The 17,260-nt window shown below is 40.3% G+C and overlaps 1 protein-coding gene across 1 annotated transcript; it reads right to left on the bottom strand.

Annotated features, from left to right (window-relative positions):
- Window positions 1-5,148: 5,148 nt before the first annotated feature.
- LOC137127353 (protein Wnt-2b-A-like) lies at window positions 5,149-15,346 on the bottom strand. Its single transcript, XM_067504234.1, has 5 exons — window positions 14,775-15,346; window positions 12,000-12,220; window positions 10,927-11,204; window positions 7,982-8,246; window positions 5,149-5,613 (listed from the first exon to the last, which is right to left on the bottom strand). Exons 1-5 carry the CDS (start codon window positions 14,951-14,953, stop codon window positions 5,384-5,386), a joined length of 1,173 nt encoding a protein of 390 aa, XP_067360335.1. The 5' UTR covers window positions 14,954-15,346; the 3' UTR covers window positions 5,149-5,383.
- Between the last annotated feature and the right edge of the window lie 1,914 nt (window positions 15,347-17,260).

Below are 17,260 nucleotides of genomic sequence, written 5' to 3'. Positions count from 1 at the left end.
AAAGACTTGTTTGATGCACAGACAGGTGATGAATAAAGCTGTTTTCAGCATGAAGTGAAAAATATAAATACTGTTATTTCTGATGTGAATATCTTTTAAAATCCCTTCTGCGTTGATAGAGAGTTGGCTTCTTGTTCAAGGACAAAGTACTCATCCTGCTACTCTGGCTCCTGAATACAGCCAAGAGCCATCACGCCCACGAAAATGACTATGCCACTCTGCCACCATCAGCAGATGCTTTTGTGCCGCATGTTCCCTGTGAACCTCAGGTACCATAATCATACTCCATGCACTCATGCTTAAGTGGTGAGCAGCAGTAATGAAAATCACTGTCAAGGGCTGTTGACAGCTGGTCAAGTGTCTTCTCTCAGTGCCAGAGTGGGTGTCATGCGGCACATTGAAACGCACGCTGTTCACTGACCTCCACTGTGAAGTACCTCAAAGTCAGGGTACCCTGTTGGGAAGAAAGATGATAGAGATTACAGAAAATGGATCGTAAGCATGACCACATATATCTGAACCAGGCAGAAAGTACATAGAGCCTATATCACCGTTGTGCCGTTTACCGGAAGTAATGTCAAGTATTTTTTTTAAGTGACGTGGTTAATTCAGTTTTTTTTTTTTTTTTTGTTCGTCCTTTCTGTCTGGCCACCAAGGCTGTGATAAGTCCAACGCAAAGATAAAAAGTGGGAAGTGGAAGTCCTGACCCACTTAGTGATGGTACCTTGCTATGAGCCCAGTAACCTCACCATCACCACGAATTAATGAACTCCTGTGACACTTGATCTGTGCCAGGTGTGTCCCTGAAGATCACTGAGTGTCCTGTGAAAATCTGCTTCTGGGACTAAAAGAACACGCTGCTCACATGGTAAGGTGTGTTATGTCTATCCCACAGTCTGTTTCAGTGTTTACATTTTTATTTTTAGTGTGCACTCATCAGCTACCGTATCAGTTAGAATCGACCATTTCATTAACAAGCTGTTTTAGATTTGGTCCTTCTGTGATTCACGATAATATGGAACATTTCATATCTTGTTGGGTTTAGCTGACTTTTTATTTTCTGCTGAGTAAATCAGCTAACGGGCAACATGAGAGTACTGTGACTGTGTCTTTGAAACTGCTGGCATTTATTTCTCCCCTGCATTAAATGTCAATCAAATAAAAACACACACAAAATACTTGGTAATTGCTTATTGGTTTTTTATGTCCAGATTCAGGCCTATATCCAAGTCCACATGCAAACAACCTACTGCAGTTCAGCTGGACAAGCCCCTGTGTACTGTTAATCTGTCATGTGACACAATCTACTTGCTGGGACGTAAATCTAACTCACCCAGTTGGAAAAGGTGGGGTATTTAAACTGGCAGGACTTTGCCCACAGTTTTTGTGTGTTAGCATGCTGCCAGACCGTCGATTTGCCGACTGCTGCAGCACTGTGGAAACCATTTGTTTCTAGAGTTTCTTTACAATCCTCCTCTTTCTGAAGGTCCTGCTGGAATTTAACAACACTAGTTATCAGCCATCCACCAGCTGTGGGCAACGTCAAGCTTCCTGTGAGCTGTGGGAGACCAGGGGGCTCTTCTCAAAGGTTTCATTCCTTTCATTTTCATTCAGGCTGCTTCACATTATCAAGGTAGGTGCTGTGTTCGCTTTACCAACACGCTGATTGTCAGTGATGCCTCTTCTCTGTTTGGTACAATTTTTTTGTGCCTGCTCTGTGCTCATGCTTTTGTCCGTCCTGTTGATCCATGTGGCTCAGCTTTTGCTCATTTATGCTCTTGCACTGCTTTCATATATATTTGGGCTACATTTGTTTATTGTTTGGTTTGGGAACAATCACTGGAATATGAATAGCTTGAGAACTTCTACTCCCTCTGAAATATATTCCACACCAGCTAAGCAATATTGAGATATTTCTTGTCAACACTCTGCTGTACTCATTACTAAAAATGTTTCCCTCCCATGTACTGACTGTACAAAAAAAAAAGTAGTAACTTGTCCCTGATGTGCTGCTTTCTTACTGTGGTCTGTGGTGCCACACAGCAGCAGGTACCTGTGGTTTACATAAAGCAGAGCTCACATAATTGCTGGGGGCTCAGCCTGATTTGTCTTTTTAGTTGCCCATACTTTAGTTGTGGGAAGTAAAGCATTTGTGGCAAATTTTAGGCTTGTGTTTTTAGTGAGTTGGCTGATTTCTAAATGAAATCATTTGGTATTTAAGTACCAAGTTTATTGTGTGCTTCAGCAGCCATATGCTCTGCTGAATTATTCTTGACAAATCTTATGTATCCTATTATAATTATTCATTGGCTGTATTTTATTGAGTAGTGTGGGAGTCTGTATGCTCACTGCTACTGTATGTGAGATGTATTTGTGGATTTTACCACCCCCCCACCCACCCATTAACAAATTGGTACAATGTCACTTGGTATGCACCATAAATACACTGGATAACAGCAGCTAAAGTCACGTTTCATGTCAACATTTCAAACTCTCTTGCTGCTGATAGTGTCATAATGACCTCACTTGGCTCCAAGAAAAACAGTGAAGCCACTGGGACAAAGGTTTTCAGCAGTTCTTCCTAATGTAGCCTAGAGAGCAACAATTTCACATGGACTAAACCTCAACATATTTCCCATATTTGTGTACGTCACCGATATTAATCCTACAAGAGTAAAATTTAAAGGCGTGGAGGATTAGTCTTAAGTTTGAGGAGAAAACTAAACCTGTTTAGTGTCAAACTGGCGCAAAACCTACTCACTTACAATTTGTCAGCATGGCTTACTGCATTTCTTTCTTCTGGTTTCCATCAATGTGAAATGTCCATGTTGATGACACTGTTAGTTTCTCCCTCAGGGCCACTTTTAGCTCTGAAATTGTGATGCCCATTTGATATCACTTTGATGGCAGAGAATGAATGCCTGCAATGCCACTCCTGTTATTTTTACAGACCTCAACTGGATCACACATTGTGGGGGACAAAGCAGCACGGATACTGTGACAGATTTAAAGATCAGCGAAGTATTATTAATATACTTTATGTGCACTTTATTCTCCCCGCTGGTTATTTGTTAGAAGATCTTTTAAACTTATTGTAGCCTATGTATGTGTCGTATTTAACATTTAGAGAAATCTCTTAGCAGTAATTGAACATAGATTAAATTATTGTGTATACACCTGAAAATGACAATTTAACATTGTCATTGTAGCCCAGAAAAGACAAACCAAAGCAAATGCCACCACTTTCTGAAAATGATAATTCTGAAAAGAATCCCTAGGATAGGTCAGTGCTGCTGTCACAGTTGGCCAAATCTTGCACAAAGTCACTGGATAAATGTAACTATTATTCATTTTTCAAAAAATACCATGCTTTGCTCTTGTGATCTGAGCCTCTTTTTTTTAATTTTTTTTAATACTCATTTCTTCTCACTATCAAATTTAAATGATTTAAACAATTGATTGTGCTCACGATTTGCATGATTCTGTTCCACCGTGCACTCAAATCGGACTATTCTGATATAAACGTATCTGTGCTCGTGCTGACTTGGAGAGAAGCTCTCGAAGTTTGGTTGTGTGCACACAACCAAATTTGTGTATCTTTTTCAAACTCAAGTCATACCCCACTGTGTGTGAACAGCCATCACCTTTCTAATCTTTAAGAAAAACACAGCCAATATATTCTTCCTTTACATTCAAAACATGCTCTGTGGGTTGCAATTAACTTTTGACTTGTGAACATTTGACGTGGTGTGTCATTTGGCCTTGTTCAAAGCCTTTGTCTTTGGCTCTCCTTCTCATTACGTGGACTTGAAACAATTTGTTGACTCTCAGCATCCACAGCTTGTTGTCAGATTCATTTAGATCTACAAACCTCTCTGAGGTTTGTGTCTCCAATGGCCTTACATGATGTCTAGCTGCATGTACCAGATGTTTGAAAGTCAAAATCGGGGTTTGTAACTACTTCATTGCTTCATTTTCTTTCATTGCAACTTCATTACTTTTTTTCCCCTTCTTTTATTGCAATGGTTTGGCCTGGTTTCATAAAGTCCTTGATTTCCCACAAATCAATTGGAGCCAGTGGATATGTGCACAGAGGACCGAAAGCAGAGTTACATAGCATTGCATTATAAAACTGCTCTGTCACAATACGTTGACGGAAGACACAGGCTGGGCTGTCTTTTGTAATGATAAGCAAGTAATGAGAGAACCTCCACTCACAAGCCAAGTTCAGTACAGTTATCTATGAAAATGTTGCACCATATAAATGTTTTCTAACAGGCCTAATAACAAAGTCTCTGCATTGTTTTGTATGATACCAGTTAGAAAATGGATCCTTGCTTCAGGAAGGCTGGTTGGAGAGATATTGTGTATTTGTGAGATTGAAGGCTTATGAAACACTCAGTTATAGCATCAAGGTTTTCAAAGCATCGAGGAATTTAAAACTTGGCAAAAGTCAGCACTTCTGTGTATCCACTATGCTGTTCATCAGGTTAAAAGACTCCCATCACAAAGGGGTTTACATTGAATGCATTTAACTGGCCTACACGCTGCCTTGTCAGATGACTTTTCATTGGGCTGCGGCAAGTTTTGAGCTGGGTCAAACTTTTTCAACTTGGGCCCATTTTTTTTTTTTTTTTGTGCAGTGCTGTTGGAAACAAAGGCAAAGAACCAGAGGTAGAAATGAAGTTTCCCACTCAGAATGTACTAAACAAGTTGTAGACTGTGAAAACTGTGACTCGTTGAGAGAATACAAAGCTAAGGTTTTCTTGCTAGCAAGTCCTCTAACCTGCCAAAATGCAATTCTGCACCAGTACTACATGCTTCCACCTGAACTGAAAGTCTTTGCTTGTTGTTCGGTCCATGGCTCCTTCTGGTTTGCAGTGCAGTTATTTGCCATGGATCAGGTTTGAACTTTTCATAAGCTTCATCTGACTCAGTTTGTCAGTTTGACTGAGCTGTGCATATTAGCAGCAACTAAATGACTTGTTGCAGTATCATACAATGACTACATGTCATTTTAAGTGATACATTGTCTTTTTTTTATAATCTCTCTCTCATAAACATTACTCTCAGTTTGAGCTGACGCTTATTGTCAAAAAAGTCAATACATATAAGCAGAAATTCCTCGATCTCTGCCTCAACCATACATAATATTCAGCCATTGTTTTAATGAAAAATCAAAGTTTTAAAAAAGCTCAATAAAGTAGCACATGTTCTGTAACTTGGCGTAAGTCCCAGTTTAGCATCATCCAATAGAGGTCTGTGAAGTCTCTTGAAAACCAGAGGTATAACACTTAAGAGGTCCCAAATATAGATCCCATTTATAAAAAGTAGCCAGTAGCCCATAGGTTGAGTGGTGCCTGGGATTAGCCTGGTCTCGTCATTAGGTTATGTCCAGCCAATCGGGTCGCTTGTGGGGCTTGCAGGTGTGAACATCCACCATGTCCTCGCAGTCTTTGCACTCCACAGCACAGCACCACTTGAACTTGCACTCACACTTGGTGACACGTTTTACGCGCATGGTGTCGTAGCCCCGCCCACAGCACATGACCTCGCAGCCGTCCGTGCCTCGTGAGGATTTGTTGCACACTCGACCTGCTGTTCCCAAGGAGCCTAGAAAGAGATGAAAACAATAAAATGCTTAACAATCCAAATTATTCACTTTGCATGTAACCTAAACCGACAATCAAGGCATATTTTAACCAGATGCATACAGTAGGTGTTATGGGATTTTTAAAATATTTTTTTAATGTTTAATGAATATTGATGCTACAGAAACAACTGATGGGTTAAGATGTTAGGAGACAGTATGTGTGGTCTAGAATAAAATTTTATTATTTTAATATTATTTACTACTAAATGTGTCTGTTCAGTTGGTCCAGCACTTTGGTCCAGACCAACATGTCGTGTAACATAATAATATGGATTGCGATACAAATGTATACTTGTACTCATTGTACTGATATTTTTCATTGTAAGAAGACAAATCCCATGACTCTGCTCTTCTCTAGGCCACCATGAAGTCGATATTTGTCATTCAGAGTCTTGCCAAATGTTAGATGGATGAATTACAATGTAATTTGATGCAGACCTTTGTGAACTCTGCTGATGCCTTGGCCTTTTTATCTGCCGCCAACACCAGGTGAAAAGTTCAGCTTGTCGAGTAATTTGCTGCATGTAGCCACATACAAGACACCTCAACCTTACACTTTTACTGGCAACTTTTGACTTACTGTAAAGTCAACTTGCTTACGGATATAGTGCACAGTGTGCCCGGTTTGGATTTCAGTAGCATCGCCAGAAGAATTCTTACAGTGACTGACAGTCATGTAAAACAGCTGAACTACATAAATGTATAATAACCAAGAAAACTGAATGATTGGTGACACTACTAAGTTCTCCATCGAATATAATTTCTATATTTACACTCCTTTTTAACGTAATATGGAAAATGTATGGCTCTCCACTAGCTAGTTGCTTTGGTCTATTCACTGTGAGGGACCCTTTTCACATGATACTCATATGCATTTAAGTATTTTATCACGTAAGTGAGGCTGTTAAAAAAATAAAAAGGGGACCAAAGTGCTATTTTTAATTGATTACAACATGCCCTTTTCCTATTGCAAATACAATACCTCTAAAGGTGGTTAACGTCATCCCGTCAGCCCATATTTAATAAATTTTGGAAAACTTCCAGTGACTTCCAGCATTCGTCCTGAACAGCTACATAATGCTGGCAGCTAATCACCACTGGACACCAGTGGAAATGTTGAAGCTGAAAACTGATACTATCTTTCCAAAGTAAAATATCTGTTTTCCCACATTCTTAACTCGAGTCTAGGGTTCCAGACGTGATGAGCGAATAGTCTCAGACCAAAACACAAAGGTGTCCGTGTATTCAGGTGTAACAAATTTAGGGCTAAAGATCGGATGCCATGTCTAATAACAGAGCATCCATGAAGTAAATAGAAATAGGAGACATTCCCTTTAGGCTCTAGGGAGTGGAGTTTAATACTGACCAAAGGATTTAAAAAGCCTGACTGTATCCTTGGGCTGTGAATTCCTGTACAATGGAGATTAGTAGTTAGGAGTCTCATAAGCTCCCTTTAAGGTCACCTTTTAACAAGGAAAGCCAGCATTTCTTAGCGTGAACCCATTACTTCTCTGTTGTCAAACTCCAACCCAGCTGACAGCAGGGAGGAGAGGTGGAATCTGTTAGGATAGTGCTGTCGTGTCTCCCACACATGTGCACTATGCTATCATGCCTTAATTATTAACAGTGAGTTAGTGAGCTCCTTCATGTTCTGTTGAAGGGGCAGAATTGAAGAAAAGACACAGCTTAACAAGGCAAACACTAAGAATTTTAAAGGAAATGTTATAGATCAAGTAATTGAACTTTAGGCTTTTAGGAGAATTGCAAGCCACTGACATTGTATTATCCATCTGGTTATCATTTCTGATAACAATAAAAAAATCTCTTTTTTTTTTTTAACAAATTACATAAACTGCCAAATGGGGAAACCTGTCTAAAATAGATGCATGCGGTATGAAATATTCAAAATGCAAATAATGTATTGTGTATTGCTTGCAGATGTCTGGACTAGGGCTGCTGGTTTTTTGCTGATCAGTATTTGAGTACAAGGTGGGCAGTAAGCAACTAGAAATGGCAGAATGAAAACTAGTTTGGCCACCAGCTACGAACCTTCATTTTTCAACTACAATATGTGCCACACAGCACCTATTCAACACACAGGCTATTTCATACTTTCCATGCATTACCAAATAGAGAAGGGATGTATAGGACAAGGATTTGAGTTTTAAGAAGGTTTAGATTCAAAATGAGCAAATCTAAAGTGAAAAGGTGATTGATTAGGTTCAGAATATGTTGCATGTCATTAATGTGAATTTGTCTGTATTTTTAAAGACCTAATCACACAGCACTTCACGTTGACAAGACAATGTTCTTCAACCATTCACTCACCTGCTGCTCGGTCCATGAGACAGTAATCCGGTGAGTTTTCCACGTATACCAACTCATTCTTGGTGCTTCCCTTGAAGTCTTTGTCAGCCACCATAAATCCTGTCCCATCCTGGTTCATGGTCACCTCGATGGCTGTGTTGTACTTCTTCCGAAGGTAGTCTCCAGTTCGCCTGAAGTCAGACATAGCCAGCCAACAGGTTCTCAGAGAACAGGACCCACTTACTCCATGACACTTGCACTCCAGCTTCATAAAGCGCTTCACTGCCTAGAGCAGAGGTCAAAGGTGAAAGGGTGTTAAGCCTGTGATGTAGATGTGATCAGCCCTGTCAGTTGCTGGCTAAATATTTTTCACTCTGATTTAACTTTATGCACTTCCTGAAATGTATTGTTTATTTAATATTAAACTACATGCATTGTCAAGTAATTGATATGCTTTTGTGATATTTGATTTTAATGTTTGTAAAAAGGTTTTTACAAAAGAGGAATTTAGGCAGTTCAACACCCCTGACGTCATATTACTTTTGTATAGATCTGTAGAGAATCAATGTGCTCTTTGGCAACTTCCAGTATGAGTAAAGTAAAATGGAAACAAGTCAAAGTGCTTGAGTTCAGTCTTCAACTTTTTTTTTCTTTTTAATATTGGCAGTGATTCTGCAGAACACGCAGAATTGGGCAGCTTATTGAATGAGTTTTTTTAGCTGTGTTGTGTAGAGACCATAAGTGCTGTTCCTCAGCGTAGGGCTGTGGGTGAGAAGGACTTGGACGAGGGTGTTCAGAAAAGAAGATGCTGCTGACCTAAAACCTCACTGAATATTCTGCATTTTGAGTCATTTTTAAATATGTGCCCATTTCCAGAGAGCGAAGCCACTAAATGGTTTGTCTGACTGTAGACTCAAAATCTAAAATGTTTGAGATTCCATTGTAAACTCTTACAACTTTATGAAGATCGATTGTTTACATACTGTAGGCCTTCTCGAGATCGTGGTTAATATAAGCAGAAGCTTCTTGAGAATAGCAAAATCAAAATAGAGTAGTTTTTTGTTTGTTTTTCTGTGAAAGGTAGAGCAACAAAGTCCTCCAGCAAGGAGCAGATATTTTGGAAAGTATTGACTCTTATTATAGGTGGTGTATAAAGATGCACCCTGTTTTTTGTTTTTAGCTTTTTCGCAAAAATTAACTTTAGTATTTAAGTTGCTTTAGAACAACACAAAGATTTAAAGGGATGGCTACTTTGAAAGACACTGTTTAGTAAAATATCTGTGCATATCTTCATATGCAGTGCCTTGCAAAAGTATTCACACCCCTTGAACATTTCCACATTTTCTCCAGTTACAACCACAAAATGTAAATGTGTTTTATTGAGATTTTATGTGATACACAAAGTGGCACATAATCACGAAGTGAAAGAAAAATGATAAATGGTTTTCAAAAATTTGGAAAACCTAAAGTGTGGCGTGCATTCGTTTTCAGCCCCCTTTACTCTGATACCACTTACTAAAATCCAGTGGAATCAATTGCCTTCAGAAGTCACTTAATTAGTAAATGGAGTCCACCTGTTTGTACATGGACTCCATGAACATTAGTGAACAAACATCATGAAGTCCAAGAAACACGCAAGAACGGTCAGGGATAAAGTTCTGGAGAAGTTTAAAGCATTAGGTTCTAAAAAATATCCAAAGGTTTGAACATCTCGTGGTGCACTGTACAATTCTATGATCTGAAAATGGAATAAGTATGCACAACTGCAAACCTACCAAGACGTCCACCTAAACTGACCAGCTGGGCAAGGAGAGCATTAATCACAGAAGCAGCCAAGAGGCCCATTGTAACTCTGAAGGACCTGCAGAGATCCACAGCTCAAGTGGGAGAATCAATTATTAGTGATGCACTCCACAAATATGGCCTTTATGGAAGAGTGGCAAGAACAAAGCCATTGTTGACAGAAAGCCTTAAGAAGTCCCATTTGCTGTTTGTGACAAGCCATGTGAGGGGCACAGCAAAGCTATAGAAGAAGGTCCTTTGGTCAGATGAAACCAAAAGTGAACTTTTTGGTCTAAATGCAAAACACTGCACTGCACCCTGAACACACTATCCCCAGCGTGGAACATGATGGTGGCCACATTGTGTTGTGGGGATGCTTTTCTTCAGCAGGGATAAGGAAGCTGGTCGGGGTTGATGGGAAGATGGATGGATGGAGCCAAATGCAGGGCAATCTTAGAAGAAAACCTGTGAGAGTCTGCAAGAGACTTGAGACTGGGACGGCGGTTCACCGTCCAGCAGGACAACAACCCCAAACATATAGCCAGAGCTACAGTGTATCGTTTTAGATCAAAGTGTATCCACGTGTTAGAAGGGCCCAGTCAAAGTCCAGACCTAAATCCCATTGAGAATCTGTGGAAAGACTTGAAAACTGCTGTTCCGATTCCCTCCATCCAACCTGACTGAGCTTGAGCTATTTTGCAAAGAAGAATGTGCAAAATTTTCGCTCTCTAGATGTGCAAAGCGGGTAGAGACATACCCCAAAAGGCGAAAAGTGGTTCTCCAAAGTATTGACTCTGGGGGACTGAATACAAATGCACACTACACTTTTATGCTACACACATTTATTTGTAAGAAATGTTAATGATTGTTATGTTATGATTTTCTTTCCATTTTGCAATTATGTACCACTCTGTTTGTCTATTACATAAAATTCTAATAAAATACATTTTGAATGTGTGGGCGTAACGTAAAAAAATTTCAAGGGGTACGAATACTTCTGAAAGGCACTGTAACCCAATGTATTACATAAAATGAGGTACATTTTAAATTTGATAGATTTAAATATTGTGTAACTAAATGACTCTTAAATACTTTTGTCTCTCCACAATAGGATGTAGATTTACAACAGTCTATACTTGTGTGGAATCTACATCTGAAGAGTTAACATTAAGGCTCCTGCTCACCATCCGACCACATCTGTTGTTGTGGAGATTCATCAGTGCATGGGCGTCTTTCACCATCTTCTCTCGAGCATCCACAAAGGCCTTGGCAAACTTGATGCCATAGTTGACGTTGTCGCTGCACCCCCCCCAATCGAAAGTGCCCCTGTCGTCGCTGTCTCGGCCACGCTTGTGGCTGTCACAGTTGCAGATCTTAAGCTCCCCCTGGCTGCAGGCCCTGGTAATGGCATAGACCACTCCGGCTGAAGAGATGGCATACACAAATGCTGCCTCTCGGCTGCCTGGGGGCACAGGAATGAGAAATACTGCAGTTATGTTATATACCATAATGCTGGAAAATGGAAAATGTTTAGTTCTTCTTTTAATATGGCACAGAAAGTACTGCTTTTTTGTTAAGGTTTAATGTGTTGCAGTGCACAGTTATTGTTCAGTAAAGCAGCCTTTCTTTAGGGTACAACAGACAGCAGGAGCACTGAAATCAGTCCATTTATGGTGGAAGATCCAGACATGTCAGCTACAGCATCACTGGCCATAAGACTCTCCTTTCACTGGTTTATTTTTTATTTTTTTGGATTTGCACAGATGTCAGATTTCTGATTCACTGGGCTGTGTTTTTATTTCCGTGGAGAAGATTTTGGGGGTTATTTGGTCTGGCTTTCCCACCCACCTCCTGTCTTCATTCCTGCTCACGCAATGAAGCAGAACACAGGCGATATGTCAGGGAGTAAAGCTTTGTCTGGCTGCCAGAAACATCTACCCAAATATTTACATCTCCTATTACTGTTTATACATCACCAGTGTGGATCTCTCAATCTGCTACTTGTTTTTGGAGAATATCCACTTTCCCAATCTTCCCTCATCCAGAGAAGGTAAAAACAAAGAAAACACTTTCTCTTTCTGTATGCATTTGAGGGCTAAGTTAATTTAATAAGACTCCCACCAATTCTGTGTTTATCTGGTAACAGCAGAGACATTTATGAGGATGATTAACGTGAGTGTCACTGGCATAAACAACCGTCACACACATGGAAAGAACCACACGAATAGAAATTCCAGTCGCGCATGTGCAGACTCACTTCTCAGAATCACCCTGCCAAACACCGTGTGGTCCCGGTCAAGCGTGCTGCAGTTCCAGCGGTGGTGTCTAAACTGGTGCTGGCACTCTTTGATCCACTCTTTGGCTCCCTCGCCAATGGACTGCATCAGGTCCGGGTGTCGCTGGCAGAGCTGCCGCTGTTTGTTCACCAGGCCGGGAATGTTGTCACAGATCACCCGTGCACCCAGCGCTCCAATGTACCTGCAGACAAAGGTCCAACAAACTTTTTACACCCGAGGTGCATGTAAACATTTCTTTGGTCTGTGGCTTTGGGGAGCTCTCACAATGTTTTGCTAGTGGTCTGTTAATTGTTAAAAGGTATGAAAACCTTTTTAACGATATTTCTGAGTCAAACCAAGTCGGTTGCAACCAACGGTTGCGCAAAAGGATTTTCCCACTCGGCTTCTCGTAATTACCCTCTGAATCATATGACGTGAATGCAGCAGTAGAGAATACACACTTATAACAGCTTGTCTGTCACAGACCATTGGCTTGGACTTTGAAAGACACGAGTGTTACCACAGGTAATATAGGAATCAGCCTTTTTGCTCAGTACCCTTTTGAAAGGGGAAACCTAGGAAAATATGCTTACCCTAACTTTACTGTTCCCAAAGCCTTGTTTGGACAAATGACACGTACATTCACTATTTTATTAGTGGGTTGTGTTCTACTGTTATTGCTTTGTTGGGGCCATTTGCACATCAACCAGCAGCAGCTCCAGGAACCAAGAAGTAGTCTGGCAAATAAATTTGTCATTTAGTACTGATCTTTTTCTTTTATACTGTGCACTACAGTGTTTTAGTATTTTTGTTTGTTTTTGTTTGTTTTAAATGGATTGAACAAACTAGATGCAACATGAGCTAAACATGCTTGTAGACAATGTTGCCTTAGGACAGACCCATGTTAGCAGTTTCCCCCAGTTTTTAATCTTTGTTCCAAGCTAACCTAGCTGTCTACTGCTCGCAATTTTGTGTTCAGTGTGCAAATGAGTGGTATCAGTCTTATTCAAACCCTTCTTATACACAATCTATTTATAACAATGAATATATTAACCAAATCTGAATTGTGTAGAAAAGTGTTGCCTATTGCTTATTTGGCTGCACATTTGTCCCCCACTTCTACTTGAGACTTGGATATTCAGGATGTAGAACAGATTATAAAAATTCCTCTCATTCAGTGAAAGGCACCTCTTTTCCTGTGACAGGCCTTTGCTTCCTGCTGTATTTAGACATAATCCCTTACTTTGTAGGAACACTTAAAAGGGTGGATCACATGTTATTGTGACACAGGGGGGGGCTCTTATCAACAGGATGCAAAGACAGTCAAATACAGTACAGGTTCCAACTCCAGCACATTTCCCTAGCAGCATCACAGATCATCTGTACGATTTCTCCTTCCCTCTCTAAACCAGCACGCTCCACTCCCCATCCGGATATCGTTATGGTCCCTAATCGCAGCCACATTTGTGTCGCCTGGCCACCGAGACAGAAACAGATGTAGGCAGGCAGTTTCCACTCCTGTTATGGCTGTCCCGGTCCCTTTCTATCTGACTATCTGCCTGAGCAGTAAAGCCGAGCAGCAGCACTACTCATGTTTATTGTGTGTTGTACATACCAGCTGTGCCTGAAGACCCCTGACTGTCTCCAAGAGGACACACAGACCGAGAGGGGGGAGGGGGGTGGTGAACGGGAGCTGCGCAGCAGGATTTGCAGTGCTCCTCTAAATTATTGCAATGGTAAAAATAGGCCCTAACAATATAAACCAGGATGGAATGGATCTGAAATCAGCATGTGATTTATCTGTGCACAGAGTCGTCCAACTCTCTCCTGTTTTGTATCTCTTTCTTTGGAATTTCCCAGTTCATCAGCCACGGGAAAACGATAGCACGATAGCAAAGAGGACAACGCAGGTTTTTTGCTCTCCTGGGATATTGCCATTCATAACATTATTTACAAAGAGAAGGTTATTAGTCTAATTCCATCTGTAAAACAGAGGGTAACTTATGGGATGCGGGATAGAACTCAAAAGTGAACAGCAGAAACTGGGATTTGTAAGTGCGACTTGACATTCTATCAGAACAACTACTTCAGGTGGGTGGGATGAGGTGGGGCTGTGCGCTGTCTCTGATGCCCGTATTTGTTCCCCTCTGGGTGTTTTTAAAACCTCAAGAGAAATCATCAAGGAACATTTATTCATGCTTCCGTGCCTGCACCTGCCACTTACTCTGGGCAAGATGGATGGATGGATACGGGAGACCCCCTCCCCAACCATTAATCTTCATAAACCCTTGCATACCCCAACAATCGTGGCTCACTTTCCACTAATGTTTTAAACAAAACCAAACAAACAAAAGAAATCGACTCCCTTTCGAAAAGTCACGTGCATGGTTAAAGTCCGATGAGTCTTTTTTTCTTTTCCTTTTTTTTTTTTTTTTTTTTTTGGTACATAGACCTTCAGAGCGTTGACAAGGCAAAATAGATATTGCATGTGTGTTGGAAAGCTTAATCAGTAAAGTAATGTGTAGACCCATCATTTTGTTTTCACAAAATACATTTCCATGTTAAGCATTATATAAATGTGAAAAAATTGACGTGTAAGACTGTGTAGAATGAAATGACAAATGTCTATTTAGGTGAACGGGGAATGCTGTGTGTTAGTTGAATCCAATACTTGACAGATGTTCTAAGAACCAGTTTATGATGTAAATTAAACTGCTCTAAACCATCGGCAAATGCACGGGAGAGGTCTCTCTTACCACCACGATGAATCCACTCTCGGTGTGAAAATGAGCAGCAGCAAAATGAAGACGAAATATAGATTAGAGGTGTGTTTGGAGTGATGCTGCGTCTTTGTCCCATGTCTGATGCCCATAGCCGCACCGCTGTGTGATGAGCTTCGAGGTTTCCGCGGACAAAAGAGGTTTCTCTCCTTCATGTGTTTGCAAAGAGCGCACAATCAGGTGTGAAAGTCCTTGACGATTGTTTGCCGTCCATCATTGGAAAAACCTTTTTTTAATTCTCCATATGACAAACTGTGCTCTTCATCTCCATTAGTCGACTAGTTTAGCAATGCAATGGAAATTTTCCGTCAACACATCCATGATATTCGTTGGCGTCGTCCTCTGAAATGGTCTGTTCATGAATTCACCTTTTTCAGCTGTTGCGCACCAGACTAAAGTTAGTGTTGAAAATAACAACAATAACAAATCCAAAAAAGAAGTGTCTGGTCTAAGATGGTAGTGAAAGTCAGAAGTTTCTCAAATCGGGTGACTCGAGTATTTCCAAAGATGGGGGGCGGACAGTGTGCGCACCTTTCCCCCTGTGACCGGAATGAAGATGCGAACACGAAGCGGTCGGCTCCAGCGCGTCAGCTGTCTGTGACCCCCCCCACCCACAATCCAACCCACCACCTCCTCCCCCATTGTCAGAAGATTACAAATAGCGGTACACAGACCTGCAGACAGCAGGACCGAAGCGGCAGCCTATATTTAGATAAGAGAAGCGATGCGGAGTTCAAATAAAAGCATTCAATGTTCCCCAGCGGAATGTGTTTAGTTCCCTTTTCCCAGGGGGCTTGTTGCCTTTAATATACATCAGCATTGTGCACAACCTACTTAAATGTTTTTACTCGGCCATCACTGTTTAGTGTAGAATTAGGTACTTTATGTTAGTATTTCCACGTGACTGTCCAGTTCAGATGGAGATACTGTTTTTTTTTTTTGTGTGTGTGTGTGTACTTGCTGCATTTATTTGAATGCTGTAGTAACTTTTTGCAAATGTAGACTATTAATACAAAATGGCCTCTTTTAAATGATGAGACGTTTGACCAGCTGTCATTACAAAGTGGTTTAGCGTTGCTATTTTGTTGCCACAATTATGACCCCTGAAAGTCCCTTACTTTTTTGTTATCAACAGCATCAAGTCTGACAGTTAAAATAAGTTTTCTCGGTAAAGTACTTGTACCTCTTGCTCTAAGATTTACTTAATATAATACGTTCTTCAACTTAAAAATAGAAGTTTAAGTACTTCTGCTTGTACTGAATATTTTCAGACAAATACATGCACTTTTACTTGTAATGATACTTCTAGTATTTGTGTCCATAGGAGCAAAGAGTTCTCTTTTAAAAGCCTTTTCCAAAATACTTTTTGGCTGCACCAAAAGCAGAAGTTTCTGAAAATATACTTTAACTTCAAAAACCATGCAACCATGAGAAGACTGGTAAAAAGGTTCCTGTTGGGTTTATGCTCTCACTATTAATAAACTTTGTGAATAAATTATTTTTGAACACAAATAAACACTTTATTTTATTTTTATTTTTTTTTAAGTGGTGTTTTCAACAACTACTCATTGTACAGGAGGAGGTTTTACTTGGTAACCTTGAGCTATGAAAGGTCAAGCTTTGACACATCATTAAGCATGTTGTCTCCAGAGATAAGTAACCCTTCATAGGGGGAAGTTTAGGTCTCAATCCAATGCCCTCACAGAATTAAACACAAAACAATATTTTTTGAATGAACCTCTCAGAACTATTCACTTCTGGAATAAACAAGAATAAGCACAGCTTCAAACTCATTTTTAAAGGCAGTTTCTTGAAGGTGCATTGGTTTAAGTCCAAAAAGGAAATTTGATGTTTCTTGTAAGTGGTCAAATTATATGGTGTATTACACATTGAAAGAAAGGAGGTTTCAATTTAATTTTAAGATTACAAAATTGCTCTATGGAAAAACACCATTATAATATAAAATGGACTTCTTTATAATGCCTGTATAACAAATTTTAAGCAATTCATTGTTGCTACCAGAACAGGCAGGACATACTTTACTGTACTGGCATCTGCATTGAGCTAAAAGACATAACAGGTAAGGATGTGTCCTGGAGAAGTCCCTAACTACCCAGAAGCCTCAGGAAAGTACATTTTTAGCTCTTGATCAAATTTAAATGCAGTGATGGCAGTTATTTTCACAAAAGCCAAAAATGAAATACTCGGGACATTAATAACATTTACATGTTTGTAGTTCAGTCTATATCGATAGTCCCAATCCACAAACATTGCGCCAACGTGGAAACATCTGACTCCACCTCTACAACGAGTCTGGCTTCTACTCTTGAGACCTGAGTGGGTCACTTGGTGCTGTGCTGTTTGTACAGCAGGTAGAGAAAGAGCCACTGGCAACTGAACACAGTATGTGAGAGGTCAATTTAATCAGTGCAAATCCTAGGGAGTTAGTTAGGGACCTAAAT

This window comes from Channa argus, chromosome 5 (genome assembly GCF_033026475.1).
Source record: "Channa argus isolate prfri chromosome 5, Channa argus male v1.0, whole genome shotgun sequence".
Classification (NCBI taxonomy): domain Eukaryota; kingdom Metazoa; phylum Chordata; class Actinopteri; order Anabantiformes; family Channidae; genus Channa; species Channa argus.
The sequence above is the reverse complement of the archived record's forward strand: the minus strand, read 5'-3'. Positions and strand labels throughout refer to the sequence as shown.

Excerpts from the sequence above, each read along its gene's own strand:
- LOC137127353 (XM_067504234.1), bottom strand. The coding sequence starts at position 14,953 with ATGAAGGAGAGAAACCTCTTTTGTCCGCGGAAACCTCGAAGCTCATCA. Across the intron at positions 11,205-11,999 it reads TGGCAGGGTGATTCTGAGAA|GCAGCCGAGAGGCAGCATTT; the intron begins GTGAGTCTGCAC and ends CTGTGCCCCCAG. Across the intron at positions 8,247-10,926 it reads ACAACAGATGTGGTCGGATG|GCAGTGAAGCGCTTTATGAA; the intron begins GTGAGCAGGAGC and ends CCTCTGCTCTAG.